General features: G+C 44.1%; 1 protein-coding gene across 3 annotated transcripts; it reads left to right on the top strand.

The window, feature by feature from the left end:
- Positions 1–27,444, top strand: EMB2775 (ATPase family associated with various cellular activities (AAA)). Of its 3 annotated transcripts, XR_015540857.1 has the most exons (12): positions 1–210; positions 304–414; positions 507–539; positions 12,776–12,944; positions 17,110–17,291; positions 17,587–17,723; positions 17,950–18,048; positions 18,228–18,297; positions 26,265–26,339; positions 26,440–26,485; positions 26,816–26,937; positions 27,006–27,444. XR_015540857.1 is itself a non-coding variant. In XM_087373227.1 (11 exons), exons 1-11 carry the CDS (start codon positions 127–129, stop codon positions 26,872–26,874), a joined length of 1,065 nt encoding a protein of 354 aa, XP_087229353.1. In that variant the 5' UTR covers positions 1–126; the 3' UTR covers positions 26,875–27,443. The 3 variants fall into 3 exon arrangements, 2 of the variants coding, with proteins under 2 accessions (XP_087229353.1, XP_087229354.1); XM_087373227.1 differs by having other exon boundaries at positions 26,816–27,443; XM_087373228.1 differs by having other exon boundaries at positions 20–210; positions 356–414; positions 26,816–27,443.
- Positions 27,445–27,503: the final 59 nt, after the last annotated feature.

The raw sequence follows: 27,503 nt of genomic DNA, 5'->3' as shown, positions 1-27,503 counted from the left end.
CCCATTGCATAGCTACTTAATCCATTTGAACTCTCCCGCCATTGCTTCGAGCGAGACAACCAGAGAGAGCGCAAATCACCCCAGCTAAGGGCGCTCTAGCTCTCTTCAGCTCCAACTCCTATCATCATGTTGTGGGTGGATAAGTATCGACCTCACTCCTTGGACAAGATGATGGTTCACACACTTGAAGCCCAGCACCTCAAGGAACTGGTAACTCTTTCGATTCTCTCATGCCTTCGTTTTTGGCAACCCAGTTTCCATGGCAGTCTCCTGTAGCGTTAATCGTGGTTCTCTGATGGCCAGATTTCTCAAGGTGACTGCCCTCACCTTCTTTTCTATGGGCCTTCGGGAGCAGGTAAAAAGACTCTGATCATGGCGTTGCTTCGAGAAATGTACGGCACCGGTGCAGAGAAGGTGGGCGACGTTATATCCCTCTTTAGCGTTACAGTACTGCTGTGACTTTTGTTAACGGCTTCTGTTCTTGTCGTGTTGATGCGCTGCCCCAGGTCAAAGTGGAGAACAAACTTTGGAAAATAGAGGTAAATGCCTTCCCCCTCTCCTTCCTTCTTTAGTCAAGACATATGTTTGGAAGAGGCCGTTGAAACTGTCGATTTTTTTCCATTTTTCGAATGGCAACTTGTAGTTAGTGGGATTTAGGGGTTGCGTTTTAACGTAAATATTAAAGGCAGCTGCCACCTACCGCACGAAGGGTTTCAGGGACGTGGATGCGCCAGGAAAGATGCTTTCTTTGTATTCTCGCGTCCTCTCTGGGGAAATTTTTGTGTGTCTATGCAACTAGCGATACTTCACTAGTGGCCCTAAGGTACTTGGTGGGTTTGCCAATGCATGCGTAATGATCTGCTAGCTCTTGCCATCCTTTGGCAGAAAAAAGTAATTATTGTCCTTTTTCCTCGCCAAAAACAATTACTTTGCTCTCCAATACTTGCTATGAAGCTGACAATTCTCGTGAAGGAACCAATTGCCAGAAGTTACCTTCTATATCAACACAGATAAAAAAACAAAGCTCCTTTACTTTTGGTATCCGTACAACGATGCTGCACTGGACGTTGAAAATTGAATCCTTCTCATCATGAGTGGTCTTGACAGGAATTCTTCCAAATTCATGCAGCTACTTCCTCGCATGTGCTAGTCAAGTATGTTGTGATGCGAGGGTTAGAATACCATGAATCTTGATGTAAGGCTTCTTGTTAATGGAGGCAAAAAGACCATACGTGCTGCGTCATTGTTCCTTTTTCTTGCAAACGTGCCCACATTGATTTCCATTCTCAGCCCACTATATCTAAAGCATCCATCTTTGTGCGACCCATGCATTTTGTGGTGCTTTTGCCATTGTAACACACATATAAGCAAAGGCCTTCCATCACGTGTGCGTGTGCAAATTGATTGAGTGGGGAAGTGTGAAGTGTAACTCACATAAGAGAGAGAATCCAAGATGGAAGATAAAATGACAGCTAGGATGGAAGAGTATTTAAAGGGGCTAAATCTTGGTCATAAGGGGTCAAGGTACACAAACTCTTGAAAGTCATCTAGTTAGACTTTTGAAGAGGGAAACCGGGAAAAAGGGTAAAGCCTTGAACTTGAAGATGGTGGATAAGAAGGAACATGCAGTCAGCCTTTGGAAACAGCCTGAAGTTCCTCCATACACGTGTGGGATTTTTAGTAGATCAGATTGAGAATGCATGGAGCGTGGGGAAGGATGACACAAGGGAGATCATCGAATTCAAGCATGCCAAAGCTACATAAGAGATCCTCACAAAGACCTTGATCTTCATCAATCACTTATGCAAATTGAGAAGCGGAAGGAGGGTGTTAGGTTGGTGATGGAGGCGAGGGAAAAATACATATGGGTTGTGTACAAAGATGGCAAGGTGAGCATTTATGCAAGCAAGACTCCATTCTAAATAGGATACATAGTTTGGGGGACCATTAGTGCTTTGTCCTTTGCCCTTTGGAACACAAACCAAACATTATGGTTCTCCCTTTGCAACTTTGCAAATCCTTTCCAAAGAAAGGATATTGTTGTTTACATTGAGACACCAGAGCCCAAAGAGGGGGCTACCCATAGTACATGTAAAGAGCCTCGTTGGAGGAGTGCGCGGATTAGGTAGAGTGGCTTTACTTACATGTTCAAGCACATGTCATTGAAGTAACGATTGAGAGAGAGAGAGTGTGTGTGCAGTACAGGACGAGTCAAAGATGATAGTCACATAAACTTAGATAGATGGATAATGTTACTAAACACAAGTACAAAGTACTTGTATCTAGGCCTAGGACTAAGTGTCCTAGGTGTCACATAGGACTATGTATCCTATGTGGCATAGAAGGCACTAACACAATAAGTGCCTACACTTATGCCTACAAGGCACATACCATGGCCTATAGGGCATCACTAGAACCACCAAAGGATGGCCTACAAACCCCCCTCCATGGGATGGGCTGAAGTATTCTGGAAACGTCTCAGAATACCTGGTAGTTTCTGGTCATGGTGGCACATGTTCATCCAAAAGGATATAGCCACCTATGAATGTACAAGGAATGTCAGATCATGTAACAAAGGGAACCAAGTGTAAAGCCTGTCGGAAGACTTCGAACTTGGGACGAGGAAGTGCCTTTGTAAACATATCTGCGATGATGTCCTCTGTGGGAAGATAGGACAACTCTATGTCGCCTGCTGACAACCGCTCCCGAACATAATGATAGTGAACTTCAATATGCTTGGTACGCGCATGAAACACTGGGTTACGCGCAATGGCCAAAGCACTCTGGCTGTCAGTGTAGACAATAGTGGAGGATGTGGCAAATACCAAGATCTGTAAGTAACTGTCGAAGCCAAACACACTCTACTGTAGCGGTGAAGGCTGCCCTGTACTCAGCCTCACAACTAGACGTGGCAACTGTTGGTTGCTTCTTACTGAGCCAAGAAATACATGAATTGCCAAGCAAAAAACAATTGCCAGCATGTGACACTCTGGTGTCGGAACATCCTACCCAGTCACTATCCGTGTAAGCATGCATGGTAAGTGAACCCTGATCACCATAGAAGAGGGCTAAATCCTGAGTGCCTCTGAGATATCTGAAGACTCTTTTCACTGCCTGCCAATGCTGTGAACTGGGCATGTGCATGAATCTGCTGAGCTGAGATACTGCATACTGCAAGTCTGGTCTGGTGTGACATAAATAAATAAGGCATCCAACAGCCTGCTGATAAAGAGTGATATCACATGGTGGGCTCCCATCATGAGCTGAGAATTTGAAGCTAGGGTCCACTGGAGTAGAGATTGGCTTGCAATCCTCAAACTGAAAATCATCAAGGAGCTGTCCAATATACTTGGACTGAGACATCATGATACCCCCCTCAACATGAGCAAACTGAATGCTCAAATAATAATGGAGCCGTCCCATGTCTGACATGTCAAAAATCTGCTGCAAATCAGCCTTGAAAGCTGCAATTTGCTGAGTATCGGGGCCCGTGATAAGCATATCATCCACATATAAAATCAGCACTAAAAAATCAGATCCACTCCCACGGAAATAAAGAGTGGGTTCTGTGGGACTATTCTGAAAACTAAGGGATAGTAAGTGTGCATGAATTTTGGCATACCATGCCCTGGGTGCCTGCTTCAAACCATAAAGGGCTTTTCTAAGCCGGCATACCTTATTTTCAGAATTAACAACCTCAAAACCAGGAGGTTGAGTGACATAGACTTCTTCTTGCAGATCCCCTTGAAGAAAGGCAGTCTTGATGTCAAGTTGGTGCACTTGCCAATGATGATGGGCTGCAATGGCAATGACACATCGAATGGTAGTAATCCTGGATGTGGGAGCAAATGTCTCCTCAAAGTCAATGCCTTGTTGTTGGGCATACCCTTTTGCAACAAGACGGGCTTTGTATCGATCTATGCTGCCATCAGATTTTCTTTTTAATTTGTAGACCCAACGCGTTCCAATGGCATGCTTGCCAGGTGGAAGATCTACTAATTCCCAAGTGTCATTTTTGGCAATAGATTGTAACTCAACTTTCATTGCATCCATCCACTCTTTGCTGTCAAAAGCATCTTTATGGCACAAAGGCTCTTCATTGCAAGCTGTAGCAAGGAGTGCAAACTCAAGAAAGTGACCATGCTGTCTATTCCCTGATCTTGTCCGGGCAGCAAAAGGCTGATCTTGTTTGCTGTCCCTCAATGTATCAAGAAGCCATCTGGGAACTTGCCTTTGTTGTCTATTAACAGCTCTTTCTTCAATGACTGCATCATGAGTAATGGGATCATTTTGTGTCGGAAGAGAAGCTTGCAAATCAGCATGAGGTTGAGGCTGATTATTGCTTTGTGGAGGGCCTGCAGGAGGCGCATGTTGCTGCTCAAAATCCTCTTCTGATGATGGTAGAGGTAACCAAGATTCAAAGGCATCAAACATGTCAATATCTGGCTTTGCTTTGCAGTCCACAAGAGGAGAAGCTGAATGTTCAGCAAAGATCACATCTCTACTGACAATAATCTTCCTAGTATTTGGTTGATATAACCGATACCCTCTGTTCTCCTGGCTGTAACCAATGAATTTGCATTTGATTGCCTTGTCATCAAGCTTATGTCTCAGTTGAGATGGTACATGAACATACGCAAGAGACCCAAAAACTTTCATGTGTGAAAGTGAAGGCTTCCTGCCTTTCCATGCTTCATAAGGTGTCATAGTCTGTAATGCCCGCGTAGGTGATCTATTCAGCACATAGTTGGCACACATTACTGCATCAAGCCAAAATTTATTGGGCAAAGACTTGGCCTTGAGCATGCATCTGGCCATCTCCATTGTGGACCTGTTTTTCCTTTCAGAAACAGGATTTTGCTGAGGAGTGTAGGGAGTAGTGCATGAGTGAATAATGCCCCGTGAGGAAAGAAATGCATCAAACTCCTTTGACATATACTCACCCCCCCTATCTGTGTTGAGGGTGACAAGCTTGCAGCCTGATTCATTCTCAACCATATTCAGCCATCTCTGAAAGCATAAGAAAACTTCAGATTTGGCCTTTAAAGGATATACCCAGCAATACCTTGTGAAATCATCAATGAGAGTCATGAAATACTTGTATCCTCCAATGGCATTTGTCCTCATTGGGCCACAGACATCATTGTGTACTAGCTGCAATTTCCTTTGTGAGAGTTTTGGACAATTCTTTTGAAAAGGAAATCGATGCATCTTACCCAAAAGACAACCCTCACACACATGTTTAGAAACTGTGTGAGTCTGAGGTACATCATTAGCCATCTGGTGTGAATGCAGCTTTGCAAGAGCTCTATAATTGAGATGGCCCATTCTCTCATGCCACAGATGAGTTTCAGCAAGCTGTGAATCTGAAATAGCCAATGCTTCGGTATAAAGTGCAGCTGCATGATGATCAAGGTGATAAAGCCCTTTTCGCAAGGTGCCAGTGAGAACTATGGCATTGTCATCACGAAGATCATATACTAGGCATCTGTAGCCATCAAAAATTACTCTGAAACCTGAAGTAGCAATTGCTGAAATTGAAATCAAGTTGACTTCAATTCCAGGCACAAAAAGAACATTTGTCAGAGTGACAGGATGACTGGAAATGGATGTGAGCTGCACATCTCCAACTCCTTTTACAGCATATGAAGCATTATTGGCACATGTAACAGTCCCCCCTCGAGGTGCATCAGCTAAAGAATGAAACAACTGTCTGCAAGATGTGACATGCTTGGAAGCACCACTATCAAAGTTACCAGGATTGAGCATCATTAGAAGTAAAAAGTGCATCAGCTTTGGAGGGATCAAATGAGCAATGGACAGCCCATGCCCAATCATCCTGAAGAGCATGTGCATGTGAAGCATCTGTTGGCTCATGGGATTCAATGGCATGTGAGGCATTAGCTGTCAATCCTGCTTTCTTTTTCTCCGAAGCAATGCGCTTCCTGCATTCTGAAATGTCATGTCCAGGCTTGCGACAATAGTTGCATCTTTTCTTCTTTCCCTTATCTGCTGTATTTTTAGATGCATGAGAGGAATTGCAGCTGCTATGCGTAGAGGAATTGCAGCTGCTGTGTGCAGATTTTGGCTTGCCCATAGGCTTGGGAGCCTTGCCTCTTCCTGTTTGCTGTGAAGCAAATGCATGATCAGGAATAATTGCTTGTCTGTTAGCTCTACTTTGCTCTTCCTGCAAAAGCAAAGTAACAAGCTGATCAAAAGAATAGTGGTCTGGATTACCCATGGCCACTAATCGAAGGGTTGTAGCAAACCCTTGATATGTATATGGTAGTCCATTCAATGTAGTACTGACAAGCTGTGAATTTGGCACCACTTCATCAATGTTGGCAAGCTGTTCCATGAGGTCCTTGACCTTTGTCAAATATGCATCCATTGACTCACCTTCATTCATATTCACTTCCTGTAATTGCCTTCTCAAATATGCAACACGAGCTTCATTGCGAATCTAATATAGAGAAGCCAATTTATCCCAAGCATCCTTTGCTATCCTGCAAGAACGGATGTGTGGAATAATGATTCTCTTGCATGATAAAGCAATGCATGAATGTGCATTTGCATCTCTTGCATCCCATCTAGACTGTTCTTGAGTTGGAAGAGCAACAGCAGAAGTGCTAGAGGAAGAGGCATCAGAAGAAGTACCACCTGCAGAAGGTGCAGCAGTAGGAACAACCACTGAAGGATTGGCTGGCCTCAGATCAGCCCCAGAAACAATATTCCACATGCTTTGCAACAAGAATATGTTTCATGAGATAAGACCACATCGGATAGTTGGTGCCATCCAACTTATCATCTTCACGAAGAACTCCAAATAAATCTTGATTGTTCCCAGCCATAGCAACTGTGATAACTTGTAAAAGACCTGAAAACCCAAAAGCCTCAAGGCTATCACTGCAATAAGCTGGTTGTCCAAAAATGACAGCAAATATCTGCAAATTTCTGACCCAAATCAAAGGGCAAATGCATATCTGACCCAAATGTGACTGTGACAGGCAATGTTCACTGCAAAAACAGCAAATTTGGCAAAAGCCCCAAATTTATTGAGGGCAAATAAGCCAAAAAGAGGGCAAATTCAGAAAAGCCCCAAATCTAGCTGAAATTTTGCAAATGTGACCCAAAGTTTGCAAATTTGACACAATGTCTTGCAAATATAACTGAATGTCTTGCAATCTGACCCAATGTACTGCAATCTAAACAAGAAATTGTAGAACAAATCCCAAAACTCCAATTTCTTGCAAGAAATTGCAATTAAAAGAGGTGAAAGGAAATGAAAACCCCAAATTTTCCAATGTCCTGCAAAAGCCCCAAATCTGCAAATGTCTGTAGATGACTGCAGTGAGACCAAGGACCTGTTTCCAGCCAATGCTAAAAAAGGTACTGTACGGAATACCCAGATGAAGCTGTACGGAATACCACTAAAGGTATGTAGTATGGGAAGCTGGTACGAACCGCTGACGATTGAAGGTACGGTGAAAGTACCTTGTACTCCTACGCAAGTACAATCGTACGGCGTAGCCCCAAATCTGCAAATGTCTTGTACTCCTACGTAGGTACAATTGTACGGCATATGTACCTTGTACGGCGAGGGTACAAAATGGCGTACGGTACATAAGTACTATGAATGTACCGTACGTATTGCGAATTGCAGGTACGGGTGTATGGCGGATGTACGACACAAGTACGGAGTACAGTACGGCGCCGACGGGTGTACGGCGTCCTTCAACGCAGATGTACGGCGATGATGCAGATCTGCTAACGTACGGAAGGTACGACTGTACGACGCTTGCTTGTCGACCAGCAAGGCAGAAAAAACTCCAATGAGCAATGGAGGCTCGGGGCTGAGGAGATCTAGAAGGCTAGAGCAAAACCTGCTCTGATACCACTGAAGTAACGATTGAGAGAGAGAGAGTGTGTGTGCAGTACATGATGAGTCAAAGATGATAGTCACATAAACTTAGATAGATGGATAATGTTACTAAACACAAGTACAAAGTACTTGTATCTAGGCCTAGGACTAAGTGTCCTAGGTGTCACATAGGACTATGTGTCCTATGTGGTATAGAAGGCACTAACACAATAAGTGCCTACACTTATGCCTACAAGGCACATACCATGGCCTATAGGGCATCACTAGAACCACCAAAGGATGGCCTACAGTCATGGTCATAGGCCCAAAGAGCACACCCATTACATGTGGGTCCAACTCACGAGGCCCTCTACCATGGATGTGTACGTGCAACATGTTGCTTTCTCCTAGACATTGGATTATGCTAGGAGGGGACATGTCTCATCTTTCTTGGTTCTTATGAGGAAACCTAGAGATACCTTATGAGGAAACCTAGAGATACATGCAACTAGGAGATGTCCTACTCATGGCAAACATCAATGCTAAGACTAGGGACATGTAGGCAAAGATCCTAGATTTGAGGATGCCATAATACTTCTAGCCACATAGGGAGAGTTCAGTCGTACATCAATGGATGTATTCACAATCACACAATATGGGAGATATTTATTAATTATGTGCACCCACACGAAGGTGGCTGCAATTTAGTAAACTATGTCATGGGGTCCCTTGCCTTCACCCAGGGTTTTAGGAGGCATGTTGTGTAAGAGGCGCGTGAGTATGAGACTCTAAAGACTTTTAAATATGAGAGGCGTTAGCTATGTTTTTATATTTTATTTTCCAAAGGGGGGAGTAGACTTAAAAATTATCAAAGATTCACAAGACATGTATGTGTACTCATAGGAATGTAAGTACTTTTATGAAATTTGAAGTGCACGAATATGTATGTGTACAAGGCATATGTGGTCTCAATCCACCGTTGAGTGTTGAGGACATCGGCGGGTCCTATGGTAAAAGGAAGACAAATCAAGGTGGACACGTTTGTAGAAGAAAAGAAACATGAAGAAGCACTGTGCATGGTTATTGAATCGATTTAAATACTTGTTGACTTCATTTAAGCTAGCCAATAAACAACCTTGAATACAAATGATCATAGCATTTTAGCCCTAGCACACAACATGCACAATTATCAAATGCAAGATTAAAAAGGGAACGTGCATCTCCCTCTCCCAATTTATACATCTATACCTAGTTTGCGTACTATAACTTCTTCTCATGATTTTCAATCAATACTCTATCAATTCATTTAAATTAAATGGCCACAAACAATCTAAAACAACAAAATAACAATACATCCACACATGACATATAGAGAGAGTAGTGTTTAGGAAGAATTGCGGAATAAGTGAAATAGATGCAAAATGGGGTGTAAATGAGAACTACCCCTACGAGGATGTAGGTCTTGGTATACCTCTTTATTCCCATTCATTCTGATTTGAATACAATATTATTTCAGAACTTTTATAGAAATCTTACACATATAATAGCCTGAATAATAAATATAATAAATCCATCCCAAAAAACAGAATTCAACAATGGAAACAACTTCATGGATTCTTCAATTGGCAGCTTGAAGGTGTCCAAACCCAAAAGTCCTACTTGTACCAAGTCCTACTTGTTCTGAAACAGAGCATTGCCACAGGCCACTTTTATTGTCAGCGTCTAAAAATCCAACAGTAACGACGTGATGATAGAAATCAACAAGCTTCAGCCAAAGAACATTCACTTGACCCGATATGTTGGACATGTCAGAGAACATCAACTCGGTCCTTCAAGACCAGATTGCTGCCAAAGGAGCAGCTAGGAGCTCACAATCGACATTGCAATTCTATGTACTTCAAATTCAAATTTATTAAGTGCTTGGTTTGTAAAAAAGTTAGGCAAAGAACACATTCAAATAGCGACTAGTTAAAGTTCGCAAGAACAACCTTTGGGTGGAGTCCTTGTGCAAGTCTTCAGTCAAGCGAAGGTGTCTTAGTACAAATCTCAACAAGGAGTGACTTCAAAACATTCTCGATGAAGCTGCAGCTGAGCAATAATGGTGGCAGCAGGCAGAAGGAATAGCATTCAGCCTGCAGGTTCCACTAGGAGAGCTTCAAATAGCTGGAAGATCACAACATAGATCAAGAGAGAAGACAGCAGCAAGGAAAATGCGATTCTAGCTATTTCCACGTCATGGAAGAGACTCATATATTCCACACCATATTGCTACATCATGACCATTCATGATCATTGCAATGGACTTATTTCAAGAGATATGAGGCAGGGAGACACTCGCACAAATAATTTGTAATGTGTAGATTAAATGCTATTACAACTTTGCGTTGATTTAGCATTGAACAATGCAAATTTGTGGAAAAGGGATGCTCCTTTATCCTTACTATTCTAGAATAACGACCCTCGAGCTGTTCTTTGAGCTAGGTATTGGAAACATGATATACATGCCCAAGTCTTTCAACTTTGGTGGCATGTAGCAACCAAAGGTTTTGTGTCTTGTGGGATTTTCTAATGGAAGGAGATGAATGTGGATCATGGCCACTTTTTGGTTCTTTCTCAATTCTTTTTATTTATGTGAGAAGGTTCCAATTTAGGTAGGGAGTGTTTAGAGGACTTGGGGTTTGTTCCCAAGGTGGTGGCAACCTAGGTTGTGGATATGGAATAACGGAAGCCCTAAGATTGAAATCCTCTGTTCAAAAAGATAAGGAGAATGAGGAGTGAAGGACATCTATAACATTGGGTGTCATGTGGATCTAAAGAAGTTGTGTGAGTGTCTTAAGAAGGATGGTTCGGTTTTAGGGGGACATTCAGAGTTAAGAGCACTTTTGCAAGTAAAGTTGTATGAAGCTTGTCTTGACACTTTTGTATCGAGCTCACTAACAAAATTCTAGAATTCAAGACTTTGACAAGAAAAGGAGAGAAGGTGGCTGTATGCGAATACGAGTAATTTGAGTCCTCTACAAGTTGGGCATAGTTATGAGATTGTTGCTTAGGATGCAAATGGGTAACGGTTTCTTGCTATCATGTTCATGGTTTTTAATTTAATTATTTATAAGGAACCTTTGTGGAGAATGTGATAAAAAGATTGCTTGCATGTTCTTTTCTCGACAATCAAGGTGAGTTTTCTTGCTCAGGTCGAAGATGATGTTCATATGTGAGTATTCTAGATCTTCAGGGACAGTGCAATGAGAAAATTATGCCCTATATCTCAATTGACTCAGTCATCCTGCAAGTCAACCAGTGAAATGGCATGCCGGTCACCACGCAAGTTATACCAGTGAAATGGTAAAATGAAATTGATATCAAAGGTGATGGAAAGGGGCAGGAGGATAGAGAGGCATGATAAAGCATTGCATATTGAACTTGGAGGTTTACCAATGATACATCATTTGCTTTAGGCATTCCATTTTTCTCTTTAGTGATTTAATCAGAGGCTGGATGTGACTGAGTGAAGGATGCAGAAAGATGGTTGACTGATTAGATTGGGCTGTTGACAGGGCATTCCATTTTTCTCTTTAGTGATTTAATCAGAGGCTGGATGTGACTGAGTGAAGGGTGCAGAAAGATGGTTGACTGATTAGATTGGGCTGTTGACAGGGCTATTGTACCCCAAGCACTCTTGCTTTTGGCATATTCCTTTGTATTGGTGTTGAACTGACCAACGATGATCTTCCTCTGCTAATCAGCCTTTGTGAAAATTTCTCGTTTTCTTGAGGCCATCTTTGTAGATCGTTCATCTGCTGGTTTTAGTGCTCTGGCTTCATCTTTTCCTGCATGTTTTTGAGACTAGACCAAGATCTGACTGCGTCCAGTCAAAACGATTGGGATAGACCCTTTATTTTTGTGTGCCTGCCATCTCTGATGTTTTATTGTTGATGATTCTAAGTGGTGATATGGAAGCCTTAAACTGATGTCCTGTTCCACTCACTCTCCTGTCATGAGTGCAGTATTCAATTATATTTACTGTTTTCATTGTCGTTGTGCATTTATCAAAGATTGTGTAACTGCAGATTTTTCCATCCTATATATAATGGGATGTTGCATGCAAGTCATATCCCTTTCCTTACTTTCCTTAGTTTGTGCCTTACATTAAGTTGGTCCGGATGTTCTTACATTGTAAAACTTATGTATATTCAGGTGCAGTGTGCAGTCCAGGTTCTGATACTGGCTGCAGGTTAAGTGTAGTGATGCATACTGTCTTGCATTTATAACATCTTCAGAGTTTTATCATGTCCAGTTATAGAGGCCACTTATGGACAGTTTTCAGAATGCAATTGGCAAGCTTTTTTTTTCCTTCTTTTCAATGGAAGGATTCTCGTGTGTTTTTTATCAACTTTGTAAATTGGTTTTGGTAATAGCAGTATGGTTAGATCTGTTTACACAGGCAAGGTTTTAAACAATCAATATGAAGAGCACTTTTCTTCTAGGCTAGGTGAAGTCGATAACCGTCATGAATGCTTTCAGATATCACTGTATTGTTCGTTTTCCATGGTGTCTCAGTGGCAATCTTCATTACTTTTGCCTTTGTTTTTCAGCTGTAGCTGTCAATGCTTCTCTTGGCATGTTACTGATGGTACTGAGATTTCTTGGAAGGTTTTGCATGTTCATAGTTTTCATGTCCTGAAACTTCTTTTTTTATTTAATTTTTGCTGCTTACCTTCATTCAACAAAACTGCAGAAGATTCAGAACTGTGATTTTTTAATTTTCACCTTATCTTATTTCACAAAAAGGGGTAGCCTTCCAATCCAGTTGCTAATGCAGGGTATTGCATCATGCTGTGCTATGTTGACTACCGAACTATGCTTTGGGGAGCTCAGCTTGAAGGTGTGATTGACTACTGTCTCTTGTGTCAACAGGCAGGAACCCGCAAAATTGAAGTGGAATTGACCACAATCTCCAGCAACTACCATGTTGAGCTGAATCCCAGCGATGCCGGCTTTCAAGATAGATATGTTGTGCAGGAGATTATCAAGGAAATGGCCAAGAGCAGGCCTTTGGACGTTGCTGGGAACAAGGGCTTTAAAGGTGATCATTTTGAATCTATGATTGTTTTTGTATATATTTGACCTTGGTGTGCTGTGCCTCTAAATAATCTGTTTGAATATGCTCCTCTATAATCATTGTTTTGGTACATTCTAGCTCTAATGTTAATATGTTTGAATATGCTTGAAAATCATTGTTTGAATATGTTTGAATATGCTTGAAAATCATTGTTTGAATATGTTAATATGTTTGAATATACACCTCTTCTATGATCATTGTTTTGGTATATTTGTTAGAAATGAAAATCCCACCAGAGGATATCCTGCAGCCGAAGACTGATAGATGAGCATAGGAATTACAAGCATAAACTGTTTCACTACGGGATCAAACTTCTTTACTTGTGTACTTCACAACCATAGATGTGTGTGCAAGCCAGTAAATAGACAGTCCATCCAAGACAAATATGAAAACAACAATGATGTATTTCCGTCCGTCCACAAACTGGACACAAAGATGCGGAGTCCCACCAAACCATGGTCCTCTGATCTTACCTAAAGTCGTCCTACTATCTGCCTAGCACCTCTAGATCTGTAGACTGTCCATTGATCCCTTCCACCTTGCTGCCCTGGTAGGCAGCCTACAGGGGCCACCTCTCTTGAGCCAAGTCTGCAGCTTCTAGTAGGTCTCCTTCACCTCTTGAATGTAGGCCCAAGGAAGGTCCTGCTGCTGCTCCTTGATTGGCTATTCCAAGTGATACCAAATGGAGGCCCAAAGGCCTCCGTATATAGGGGCTGACCGCCCTTGAAAAAAACCGACCAGGTAGGGGCTCCCATTTGAGGGCTCTTGCTGGCCTGCCTGGCCACGTGGCCTCCAGCCACTGGCCCAGGCTGTTGCAGCCCTGTTTTTATGCCCCAAACCAGCCCATAGGCCCTCCAATCAGCCACGTTTCTGCTGCGTCTCTTCTTGCCTCTGTTCTGCACCATATCAGGTTCCTTCTGGGCTTCAGAGATGCTCCAGGAACACCCATCTGGCCTGTTGTACCTGCCTGGAACCTTGCTGATGTCAGCGCCTTTCCACGTAGCCCTTGCTTGCTGGAAACCCGGCACAGATCTGCCCTCCATGGAGGCTTTCCTCTGCCAAGGATCTCTCTTTGTCTGCTGCCCACATGGCAGCCCATGTGGCAGCACCATGTCCCTTTCTAGTATCCTATGGTCCCCCCCCCCCCCCCGCCCTCTCTCCTCATTTGGGGGCTCACAAGTGGGGAGGTGACCAACCCTAATCCAACAATATTCTAGCTCTAATGTTGCTCATTTTCAATGAAGTATCCAAGCAAGATTCGAGAGGTAGTGTGGTTAGGATTCAGCGTCTCTTGGAGAGATACTTGTTCCCTTCTTCCTGCAAGCTTGATTACCCTAATCAGGGATGATTTGTGGAGAGCGAGAGTAGGTACTTTCAGTTTACATTTCACACTCAATAATCTTTTTGGATCAAGAAAGGTGACTCATGTAGGAAGGCTTCGTAGTGGTCAGACTGCATCACGCTATGTGTTGGAAAGGTCACCTCGTCATTTGTAAGCTCCCCAATGAGGAGAGCCTGGGGGAGGGAGACCTAAGGCCAGATCTGCATCATGAGCATCTTGCCAGAGAAAGAGAGAGAGGGGGTTGCCACATGGGCAGCACCTCACAACTGGAGCAGTGACATCAGCACGTGTACGGATGGGTTCTGCAGGCTGCACGGATCTGAGATTAGGGTGGAACCAGCAGGGAGAAGAGGTGCAAAGATGGCAACTGTTTGTGGGCAGGTTTATGGCTTGCAATGCGGCTAGCAGGTAGTGGGGTATGCAGTCCAAAGGGGCTGTGCACTGCATGGAACAAAGGGCCAGCAAAGGGCCCTAAATAGGGCTGGATAAGCAGCCAACCAGCAGATCGGGTAGTCGGTTGGTTAGGACTGCTACAGACCAGCCAAGGCAATGACTCCTCTTGAGGTCTCTTCACATTCCAGACTTGAGCCTTAGATTTGGTGTTACTTCTTTACTTGTACGATTAACTATACAGGCACTATCATCTTTGTGAGGTTTGAGGGCTGAATCGGAGTGATAGATTATTACTATCGGGGTAAGTTGTGGGTGATTGATCCCTTTCGAAGTGCGCTTTGAGATATAGCTTAGTGGGTTTTATCAAGTGATGTTTACCTTTAATAGAGATTCTTGAAAAAACATTGCAGTTTTTCCAGTACACCATCGAGATTGGCTTCAAGATCTTGTAGATCTTGTCAACATCAGCCTAATACCCTTCGCTTTTAGATTGAGTAGGGACTACACCTTCTTTCTTTTGCTTATGCAGCACCACATCTTGTAATTGGCACATGACCAGTTTGTTGTACTTCTCAAGTTGAGGCTGTAAAGTGTGTTTATGGGTTTGCACTCAATCTAGGTGTATTTGGAGTGGCTTTGGGTGCTTCTCGCATTGGAAGATTTGGATTGCATGTTGTTGATTGATACGTGAGGTGATTTACTAAAGTGGTTTTACGTAACATTTGGCTATAGGTCATCCACACTACGAGGATCTTGTAGGATATGTCTTTTGGGGATTTTTAATCACCTTGACTTAGGGCCAGACATCGTCTCGTCAGCCTATAGGATTGTTGGATAGAGGTCTTTCGGATTGAGGTACAAGACTCAATGGTGTCGAATATCATTGCTTGGAACATCTAGGTCACCGGTTGTAGTTTGGTTATGGGAGGCCAACAGGTACAACAGCCATCGTCGTTGCAATTTGGTAGTATATCATCTATACCTTGTGGCGCCATATGGGACTGTACAATGGGTTCTCGGATGACCATCCGAAGGCATGCGTGCTTTTGCAAGGGTTGGTGTGCATGTGTATTCTATCCATCGACGGATCGATTATATAGCACCCCACCTTGGTTGTTGGCCCCTATTTTTGAGATTTTGTAGGCATGGATTGGGGTCTTCAGAAGCAGGCTGGACGACTGCCAATACTTTAGTTTACTTTCTTCCACGATCAGGGCCACATGGATAGCTAATTTGTATGGTTGGTTTTCTCTCAAGCATCAATAGAAGGTTCTTTTGTTTGGGGAGACAAAAAGCATCATACTTAATAGACATCTTTTCACTAAAAAAGGTAGATAGTTAGTCATTAACTATGTGTCAATTCTGTCATGAATTTTTCCTATTTCTCGATTTAAGTTTTCAAAGTCCATGAAGTGTGGCTAAAGGAGCCACTGGGGCTCAGTTTGTAGCAGTCAATGGAGCATGCCAGTGCTGCAGCGGTATAGTATTGGAATTCTGTAAGATGGCAGTATATACTTGGCTCCTTTGAATTCCTATTTTTTGAACTAAGGGTGTTCTGTTTTCATTGGTTTAGGGTGGGTGAAGGTGCTAGAGTCTCTAAAAATGGCACTAGGACTTGGAGGGCAGTCTTGTTTTGTCCTAACATAATATTATGCAGATATTGAGTTTCAGCTACTGTGTGTATTCTTATTTGGTGTGTTGCCCTACCAGCTAGATTTAGATGCTCGTTTAGGAGAGACTAAAATGAAATTGTTTAGTCTTCACAAGCAGTTGTAGCTTGAATGAAGAGATTTTGGACTACCTTTTGATTAGCCTTCTCCTTTAGTGCTAGCCTTCGTCATGGCTGAGTCTGCGTTTCACCTCCGGAGTGCTGACAGAAACTTTGTGTGGGTGTGTGGATTTGTATGTGTGAGAGCATATGTTTATACTATGGTCTACACCCATTGTTGGGCGCTAATGATGTTAGTGGGGACGTCATAGTAGCTAGTCCCTGCTATGTGTGATGGAGTTTATGGTTTTCAACCTTATGAGTGACTATCATGAGATTGAAACTGCACTATGTTGTGTTTTTAGAGGGTGAGTTTGGGCATGTTCTTGGACTCATCTAGATATAAGCATAGGTCACATGTTGAAAAATGTTCACTAGATATTGATTGAAAAATTGTCACTTTGCACTAGATATTGATTATAAAACTCATTGCATATTTTTAAAGCTCTCAAATATTGTGAACTTCAGCAGTTAGCTTGAAAGGCAGTTATTTGTTATCAGTTTTGAGGGCCTCGATAAGTTTGATAATAAGCTACATTTCAAGGGGAGAGCTTTGCCAGACAATTTCATTGATTGAGCATACATGCATGAGTTTGTGCTGAACTATGATTTCTTGGCTTTGCCAGTACTTGTACTCAATGAAGTGGACAGACTCTCGAAAGAGGCACAGCATTCACTCCGTCGAACGATGGAGAAATACAGCTCAGCGTGCAGACTGATTATGTGTTCTAACAGTGCATCAAAAGTAATTGAGGCAGTTCGTTCACGTTGCCTAAACATACGGATAAATGCCCCTTCAAAAGACGAGGTCAATTTTAAGTTCCTGAATGATTTTTTCAGTCTATATAACACCTTTCCTTGAAGAATAGTTACAGTGTTAGGGATATCACCAGCATGCCATATCAATATTGCTCATGTGAGGCTATGTAACACCATTCCTCATTCGGAGAGGTTACCTGTTATTAGTTACTTTGTAGTGAAGCTTATGGGATGCAATAATGCACAAAGATGTTTTCTTGCTCCATTTGGACTAATCTCACTTTTAGGCTGAGTTTTTCTTTCTTTAAACTCTCATTTGATGTAACTTGCCTTCAAGCATGCAGATTTTGAAAGTTCTGCAATATGTTGCAAAAAAAGAAGGGCTACAGCTTCCTGTAGCTTTTGCGACCCGCATCGCACTACATGCTAACAGGAATTTGCGACGAGCTATACTCTCTCTTGAGGCCTGTAAAGTACACCAGTAGGGTTTCCTTCCATCAAATCCATGATAATGGGGTTTACATGTAGGCTTTATCCGTTATGGATACTGGAATCAGTACCTTATTAACACAACCCCCAAAAAAGAAAGAAAACCCATTTACTTTTGAAATGACGTTTTGATGCTTGAGTGGTTGTCATCATGATAATTAAATGGACATACGACATTAAATTATGTCAAATTCATCTTATGGTAGGCTTTTTTCCAGGTATCCTTTTACAGAAAATCAACCTGTCCAGACGACAGATTGGGAGCAATATATTGTGGAGATTGCATCTGACATTGTAAATGAGCAAAGTCCAAAGAGGTACTAAGGTTGTTTTTTCTATGTCAAAAAATGAATAGGTTCGATGTTGCTGCATGTACTTTTTTGTGCAGTATCTGGAGGAGTGCTACCGCAATTTTTAAAAACTGTTTTTCTTGAAACTCTTGAAGCAGTGTTGTCTTTGGTTGATTGAAAGCAGGGGAACTCTTCTTTGTTTGCAGACTGTTCTTAGTACGTGGAAAGCTGTACGAACTACTTATCAATTGCATCCCACCTGAAATTGTTCTCAAGGTATGTGTAAACTACTCGGTGCTTTCTATCAATTCAGACAACGGATTTTGCAAAGGCATTTGAATGAGATGATTGCGAGTTGCCAAACACATATACTTGAACTTAAGAGTTTGCAATTAAGCTGGAATTAAGACTTATACAGCTTAAACACAAAGTGACATCATTGGAAAATGCAATATGATTGAGGGGCCAAGACGGCCCCCCCCCCTTATCCAGGCTCACTTTATTCTTGAAAATGGAGATACAAGACCAAGGTGCAATGCACCTTCCAAACTGATGAACTTAGTGAAACCTAGGACCTAGATACAAGACTCAAGAGCATATGTACAAGGTAGACAACAAAAAAAGAGGACTCCAAGCTCAGGTTTCAACTCTTGGCTTGCCCAATCCACAAGGAAGAAGCCTGCAACAATCACCACTTACATCCAACATTAGAGACAAGCACTAGTTTCTAGAAAGATAGTAGAAACAACATGAAATAGTGCTGTAAATGAGATAAACTTGACAATACAGGCTCCCTTCGTGACTTGACCCTTTTGTAGATGAAGTCCTTGATGCCTCTGAAGCTACCTTGGGTGAAAGGAGTGTGGAAATGGGGCTGGAATGAGAACAGCTTAGAAAAACAGCCTGTAGGTTAGAGAGAGAAAGATTTTATGGAGTGATAGCTGTAGAGAGAGAGTGCCAATGCTGATCCCAAGGGAGGAGATGTAAGAGAGTAGCTGCTGTTGTTCCAGAGGTGCACAGAAAGGCAGATTTCTGCAAGAGAAATGGGCTGGAACAGTAGAGAGAGAAATTTTGCAGTAGAGAGAGAAAGACTGCAGCAGGAGAGAGAAAGGGGTTGTGGCTGCTCCAGGCTAGGTGAAGGAGAGAGGATGCTGCTGCTGTTTCACAAGAGCTGAGAGGGGTTAGATTTTTGGAGAGATGGGGCTGGAACTGTAGAGAGAGAATGTGCTGTTGTAGAGAGAGAAAGTGTTGCTGAGGTGAGAGAATGGCCTAGGGAGAAGCTGGTTGCACCCAAGGAGCTGGAGAGGTTCTGTAGCATCATCCAAAAGGAGGAAGAAGAAAAGTGACGAAATTTTCATGTGTGGAATGAAGGGGAGAGGCCTTCTTTTATAGGCTCAGCCCCCCCCCTAGGCCTAGAGTGGAAGGTGGACACTTGTCCCAGATTTTTGGTGGGCTGCAGTCCCAAAGAGGACAGTCCACAACCTGTCCCAAATCTACTAGATTTGGGGCCAAACACTTGGCCTGCATGCCCTGCCACTTGCCATGCATGCTGCCACATGTGTGGGACAGGTGGACTAACCTGCCAGCTCAGATTCCATGTGGCAGTCTGCCACGTGTCAGTTGCCACGTCACTCCTAAAAACCCTAAAATTTCAAAGTTGTCAGAATTTAATTCTGATCGCACCCACGGGTTCCTAACAGCTTAGACTATCTATTGACGTACTCTAAGGTCATAACTGAGCCATACTGAGCTCATTTGTTTGTCGTCTTATCTTGTATCTCCATTACTCTTGGCATGTTGTCAGGCCCACACCCAAAGCTGAGGGAACATTCTCTTGAATGGTTCCTAGGTCGGTATGCAATCTGTGCATTTGATTGGTCCCATGTTTGGGTACTCAGGTGGGGTGTGGTTTCTAGATGTCCCTCTCAAAGAGAGGCCATCACTCTTGTGGGTCACTAATGCCCATAACCCCAAGCAAGGGGATCCACCCTCAAATGCTAGACCTAGTCCCCATTGGTCCGTAACTGAACAGTAGGAAAACATTTCATTTTTTAATAAACATACTATTGAAAAACAAAAAGAAATAGTACCAAGCAAGTGGATACATGTTGAAGCAGGATGACAGTATGCTCTTCAATTCAATGATTGTAGCCCATATAAGCTGATTGAACAGTAAAGTTTTCGGTTTATACCTAACAATGTTCTCAACGAAGCTTTACCTAAGCCATGTAAATTTTAGGAACTAGTTTCAGAATTTATGTTAGATCATTAAAAGAAAGTATGACTTGTTAGTTTTACTGGGAAATTCTCCTTCTGGGAAGGAAATGTTTGGAGTCATGCATCTCTTTTTACTTGATTAAAGGACAGTATGGAATTCAAGCTAGCAGTAATTTTTTCTAAAGATGATATTGTTAGAAATGACCCAATAGAGGGTACGCACAGCGGAAGATTGATAGAATTGCCCACGAGCTCACACAGTGTGGTGTGGGGTGTGGAATCACAAACTTCTTAACTTAATGTGCATAGAATAGATGTGCAGACTCTTCTATAGACAATGAACCAACCAAATAGAGAAACCACCAAAATAATATATTTTTGTCCAAAGCTATGGACACAATACAAAAGAGATAGATCCAAAGTCCCACCAATGGTGTGGTCCTCTGATCTTACCACAAGGTCCTCCTCCTATCTATCGGCTATCTCTAGACTCGAGCCCGTGTGCTTCATCTCGAGTGTAAGTAGACTTTCCAAACTATGGACACAATACAAAATAGATAGATCCAGAGTCCCACCAATGGTGTGGTCCTCTGATCTAACCACAAGGTCCTTCTCCTATCTGTTGGCTATTTCTAGACTTGAGCCCGCGTGCTCCACCTTAAGCTTTTGTAGACTTTGCGTCCAGATCCCTTCCACCTTGCTGTCTTTGCACCAGCCTAGGTGGGCAGCACTCTGAGCTAGGTCTGCAGCTCTACAGCTCTCTTGTCTCCTTCTGGATAGAGGCCCACAAGTGGCTGATCTGCTGCTCCTTGTGCTCCTTGAACTGCTGCTCCAAGTGATGATGATCTCAGCACCTTGCTGCCCTAGAAGACAGCCAAGGTTCAGTCCTTCCTGGCTAAGTCTGCAGCCCTCCAAGCATCCTCTCACCTCCTGGATATATGTTAGAAATTACCCAACAGAGGGTACACACAGCGGAAGACTTATAGTAATGCCCAGGAGCTCACACATTGTGGGTGTGGGTGTGGGGAATCACAAACTTCTATACTTAATGTGCGTCACATAGATTAGTAGACTCATCAATAGACAATGAACCAGCCAGATAGAGAAACCACCAAAATAATATTTTCGTCCAAAACTATGGACACAATACAAAAGATATAGATCCAGAGTCCCACCAATGGTGTGGTCCTTTGATCTTACCACAAGGTCCTTCTCCTATCAGCCAGTTATCTCTAGACTCGATCCCGCGTGCTCCACCTCGAGCGTCTGTAGACTATCCGTCTAGTGTGTTCTTCTCCACCTTACTGCCTGTGAATCAGCCTAGGTGGGCAGCCCTTGCCAAGCTTTGTCTGCAACACACAGGTCCCCTTGGTCCTCCTGAATGTAGGCTCCAAGATAACTGTTCCACTGCTCCAACCTGCTTGTGAATGGCTGCTCCAGAAGATGATGATCTCAGCACCTTGCTGCCCTAGAAGACAGCCAAGGTCCAGCCCTTCTTGGCTAAGTCTGCAGCCCTTGTTGTACTCTCTCACCTCCTATAGATAGGCCCAGAGAGTAGGCTTCCTGTTGCTCCTTTCTGCCCTAGAACTGTTAACTGCTGGATATTGAATGAGGCCAAGAGCCTCTCCTTATATAGGCCCTAAGGCCTGCTAAGAAAACCGACCAGTCTGTCCCAATCTGGGCCGATTGGACAGACCAGGTTGGCTGGCCCAATCGACTTGGTTGGCTCAGCCCAACCAGCCCCAATAGGGCCCTTTATTGGCCCCACAAAATCGCCCTCTTGGGCTCTCTTTTCGAGGGCTTGTTGGCCCACGATTCTATATAGGGGTTGAGCCCTTGGCCAGCCCTAGATAGGGCCTGGTTGATTGGCTTTGCCCAGCCCAACCAGCCCTCCATATGGGCTTCCATGTGCTGCCCCATCCCTTGCCATGTCAGTGCTTGTTCTCTCTGATGTCATCGTGCCTTTTACCGGGGACGCCCCGCCAATCATGAATGCTCCAGATCTGTCCCAGATCCACACATCCAGGTAATCTCTCTTTGGGCACATCTTGCCGTAGGTCTCCCTCCCCCACGCTCTCCTCATTTGGGGGCTTACAGATGGGGAGGTGACCTTTCCAACACCCCCTCTCACCGACACATCTCGGCCCAATGCCAACGCGTCGATGAAGATGCTCCAGTAACTCCTTGGTTATAGTCCTCCGGAACCTTTCGGTGTTAAAATCTTTTCTCGGCTTTTCATCCATTGGCTCCTGCTTCACTAGGTCCGGTTCTGCTTCCGCACACCATCCTGGTACATAGGTCCATCTTTGGTAGCACCTCCTGGCATCACCCCCTTCAGTCACGTTTTCGCCTTGGAACTCGAGCAACCCAGCCTCTATGATCTTCCAATTGTCCCCCTCATAATGAGTGAACAAAACTTGGAGTCTTCCATGCACCATGCTCTGAGGGTCTGTTTCAACCCGTCCTTTGGCAAGGTTTGCAACAAAAGTACATTTCCAAATAACCTAGACCGTGAACTTTAAACGCACTTGATTGAACTTGAGTCACCCTTCTCGCAAGGGCACAATCCTCTAGTCGTGGAAGTCGATTCCCAAGAGCGTCTGGATCAGGGTCGTCCTTTAGCAAGGTCCCTGCCTTCAGGCTCCCACACTTGTGAGCCTCCTACTTGGGCTTTGGTACCATGTTAGAAATCAAGAGGGAATGAATCACTCAAACCTCCACCCAAGATCTCTCCAACTCTTACACACACTCAACCCAGATAGATGATCCAGTGCAAGATTGAAAGCCCCTCTCCAAGGCTGTGTTCAGCACTCAGATCTGGAGCAGTTGGTGAGAGAGAGAGTCCATCAATATTCTCCAGCACTTTGCTTTGTTTTGTACTGCTCCCTTGGAGCTATTTTTCTGCCCACCATCTGGTGGATGAAAATACTCTCTTTCTCTCTCCGTCCATATTTATTTCTGAGAGTGTTTGTTGCATCTGTGATCATCTATCTGAGTTGAGTGTGTGTAAGAGTTGGAGAGATCTTGGGTGGAGGTTTGAGTGATTCATTCCCTCTTCATTTCTAACAATATAGGCCCGGAGGGTGGCTTCCTGCTGCTCCTTTCTGCCTCCTGGATTGCTGGCTGCTGGATGATGAAATGAGGTTTTGTAGGGCTCAAGGCCCTTTCAAATGGACCAACCAGCCAGCCCTAAATGGGCCGACTGGCTGGTCTGATAGGTTGGCTGGCCAACCAACCTGATTGGCTCAGCCCAACCAGCCCTACAAGGGCCCTCTTGCTGGCCCATCTGTACCTGCCTTGCCATGTGGCACTGCGCCACTGATCCAGGCCATATGCGCCCTATTGCGGGCTTTCTTGCAGGCTCCAGCCTGCCCTGTTTGCAGCGCCATGGTTGGGCCTCTTTGCTGCAGCATCCTTGCCTCCTGCCAGGTCTATACCAGCCCCGTACAGCCACATATGCATTCCGTACCTTCTCTGTACTGAAGCGCTGTCTGTCCTTGCTGGAAATCCCTGCGCAATCAGGCTGCTGCAGATCCCTGATGTCCACGTGTCTGCCCCGTACATCAGGAGCTCCACGACTTGCCAAGTACCCTTCTTGCTAGCCCATTGGCCATGTGTGGATAGCTGACCACATGGCAGCCTGTGTGCTGCCCATGTGGCAGCCTTTACCTTTTGCTGTGTGCTGCCCATGTGGCAGCCCCAATATCCCCTGGTCTACCTCCCCCATGCTCTCCTCATATGGGGACTTATAGATGGGGAGGTGACCATTCCAACATTTCCCCACCTTGCTGTCTGAAACCAGCCTAGGTGGGCTGCCACTCAAGTTCAGTCTGTAGCTCTTTCAGGGTCACCTTCACCTCCTGTAGATAGGCCCATGGGTAGCCTTGTTGCTGCTCCTGTCTGCTGTCAGAGGGCTGCTCCAGATGATAATGAATGAGGGCCTGGAGGCCCTTCTTTTATAGGTCCCCAAGGGGCTGTCGTAAAACCAACCAGCCAGCCTCATCCTGGCTGACTAGTCTGCTGGCCGACTTGGTTGCCTGGTCCAACCAGGCCTATATAAGGGCCTTTGCCAAGCCCTTTTGGGCTGCTGGCTTTGTCCATGTGCTGCTGCTCCAGGTCTCCCATGCAGGCGCCTATTAGCCCTGCACATGCTGTCACCTGTGGGCCTCTGCCAGCCCCATGCGCTGCTCTTTGCTGGTGCCTTTTGCTGTGCCGCATGCGGCCTGTCCCGCAACCTGTGTGCCTCTTTTAGGGGCCTGTTCCAGCCCGTACACACACGCTTTGCTGCACCTCTTCCAGGCTGCTGTGCTGCCCATGTGGCAGCCCTTTTAGCCCTTTCCCTATGAGGTGCTGACCATGTGGTAGCCCCTTCTCCACCACCCAAATGACAGCCAAGATGCTGTCCATGTGGCAGGCCATTCCACCTATGGTTCACCCCCCCGATGCACTCATTTGGGAGCTCACAGATGGGGAGATGACCATTCCAACAGATATTGCGATAAATTCTATCTTGTTGGAAAGGTCACCTCCCCATCTGTAAGCCCCCAAATGAGGAGAGCATGGGGGAGGGAGACCTAGGGCAAGGTATGCCCAGAGAAAGGGGACAGCCGCTGTACGGATCAGTACGGGCTGCTGCAGGGCAGTGTACGGAAGGTGTGCAGGGTGCACTAGGGTCCGGACAAGGGCTGAGCAGAGGCGGATCAGTAGCAGCATGGAGTCGCACTGTTGCAGCAGGTATTGGGCAGGTCTATGGACTGCAAACAGGGCTGGCAGGTGGTGGGGTAAGCACTTCAAAGGGGCTGGGCCCTGCATGAAACAAAGGGCTGGCAAAGGGCCCTAAATAGGGCTGGATAGCCATCCAACCAGCCAACCATGTGGTCGGTTGGTTAGGGCTGCTACAGACCAGCCAGTCGGCCCAATTAGGGCTGGCTGGTCGGTTGGTTCTGGAGGGCCTTGTGCCCTATATAAGGAGGGCATTTGTGCCCTCATAAATCAGCACTTGGAGCAGAAATTCAGGGAGCAGAAAGAGCAGCAGAACAGCAGAACAGCCACCTGTGGGCTCTATCCAAGAGGATTCAAGTGGGCTGTAGAGCTGCAGACCTAGCTCAGAGTGCTGCCCACCTAGGCTGGTGCAAAGACAGCAAGGTGGATGGGATCTAGAAGGATAGTCTATAGAAGCTCGAGGTGGAGCACGCGGGCTTGAGTCTAGAGATAGCCAGCAGATAGGAGTACGTTGTGGTAAGATCAGAGGACCACACCATTGGTGGGACTCTGGATCTATCTCTTTTGTATTGTGTTCATAGTTTTGGACATAAATATATTATTTTGGTGGTTTCTCTATCTGGTTGGTTCATTGTCTATTGATCAGTCTGCACATCTATTTTATGCACATAAGTTAAGAAGTTTGTGACTCCACACCCCACACCACACTGTGTGAGCTCCTGGGCTATTCTATCAATCTTTGGTCGTGCGTACCCTCTGTTGGGTCATTTCTAACATATCTATCTTAAGTTGTGCATTGCCCTATCAGCTGGATTGTCTAACCATTTTTTGCTTAGATGCTTGTTTGGGTCATTTCTAACATATCTATCTTAAGTTGTGCATCGCCCTATCAGCTGGATTGTCTAACCATTTTTTTGCTTAGATGCTTGTTTGGGAGAGAATGTGGACTACTTTTCAATTATTTTTCTAGCCGCAGCTGAGTCTTCCCTTCATCTCCGGAGTGCCGATAAAAACTTAGTATGAAGCCGTTTGTATAAATGGATGCTGAAGTATGTGAGGGTGTTTGGATTTTTATATTTATGATTATATGTTTAAACTATGGTCTACACCCAGCGTTGGGTGCTGATGATGCGGGTGGGGATGCCATAGTACCTAGTCTTTGCTATGCATGATGTAGTTTATGGTTTTCAACTTATGAGTGGCCATCATGAGATTGAAACTGCACACTGTTGTTTCTAGAGGATGAGTTTGGGCATGTTCTTGAGTTCGTGAAATCTAATCTTGTAACCTTTTTTTTGTATCAGAGATTGCTACTGGAACTAATGAAGAAGCTTGATTCGGAACTGAAGCATGAAGTGTGCCATTGGGCGGCCTATTATGTGAGTTCAGTGGTTGACCTTGAGTTTGACCATGAGAACATGACTTGCTGATATTAAAAACTGAAGATCTGAAGCCCTTTTGTTTGTCTTGACACCTCAGGAACACCGTATGCAACTAGGACAAAAGGCCATCTTTCATCTGGAAGGTAATTACATCTGGGTTTATAGATTCTGAGGTCTTTCAAAACCAAGATGGCAGCTATACCCAACTGATGAGAATGCAAGCATAGCTTTGCTTGCTAAGTTTTTTTTTTTTTTTTAAATTTCTCTTTTACTCTTGGCTTTCTGTAATGTCTCTTACAAATTCTCTTTTGCGCTTTTTCTCCTCCCTTAGTCCTTTCCCTCATTTTGTAAAACATTTTCATTTATAAGATTGCATATCTTCCGAAGGTATATATTTTAGTTATATCCCATGGCCCAACTTATGATGAACTTGATCTCCTGCCTCAGTTCACTTATCAAGCTCTTGTCTGCAGCATTTGTGGCAAAGTTCATGAGCATTTATAAAAGGTTCCTGATTGCAACATTTGGTTGAGCTGATGGTTTGCCGTTCACAAGATTTGACTGACCTCGCCACATTAAATGGCAAGCGACAAAAGTCCTTCGCTCGCAACTAGCTGTTTCCGGATATACAGTCTGTAAAGAGTCATCATTTTACAAATATAGCACATGCTGTATATAATTGCTTTGAAAAGGAGCTTGCGAAAGCTATGTTCAATGGAGGGATGAGCTGTCCAGATTATTTTCAGAAGTGTGGAAGGAAGCCTTGCTCAGTTTCTAGAATATCATGGCCATAGACTATTGGGCAAAGTGAATGCCTAGTTTATATCACAGCATTGACCTTACCTCAGTTCCTTATGGGCCTTTTCTTCTCAAGTAAACCTTGGTTTGAGATACTCCACCAGTCCAATTGGTTATGTACCTCTTTGAACCATCCTTTTCTCTTGTGGCTTCCATCACTTTGTGTGAGAGAGAGAATTACAAACGGATGGATGAGATATGAGATTGTTGACTAATGATTTAATGAACATATGAATGATTGACTCCATTGACGACGAGTTTGATGCAAAGGTTTGAGTGACAAAGAGAGGTTTATATACGTGTGGTATAGACTAAAAAGACTTATCAGATCTAGACTTTAGATAGTTTATGTTCATCTAAGTG

Source organism: Dipteris shenzhenensis, chromosome 4 (assembly GCF_047967505.1).
Source record: "Dipteris shenzhenensis isolate YYH24624 ecotype China chromosome 4, Dip_SZ_1.0, whole genome shotgun sequence".
Lineage (NCBI taxonomy): Eukaryota > Viridiplantae > Streptophyta > Polypodiopsida > Gleicheniales > Dipteridaceae > Dipteris > Dipteris shenzhenensis.
This window is presented reverse-complemented; position numbering and strand designations above follow the sequence as displayed.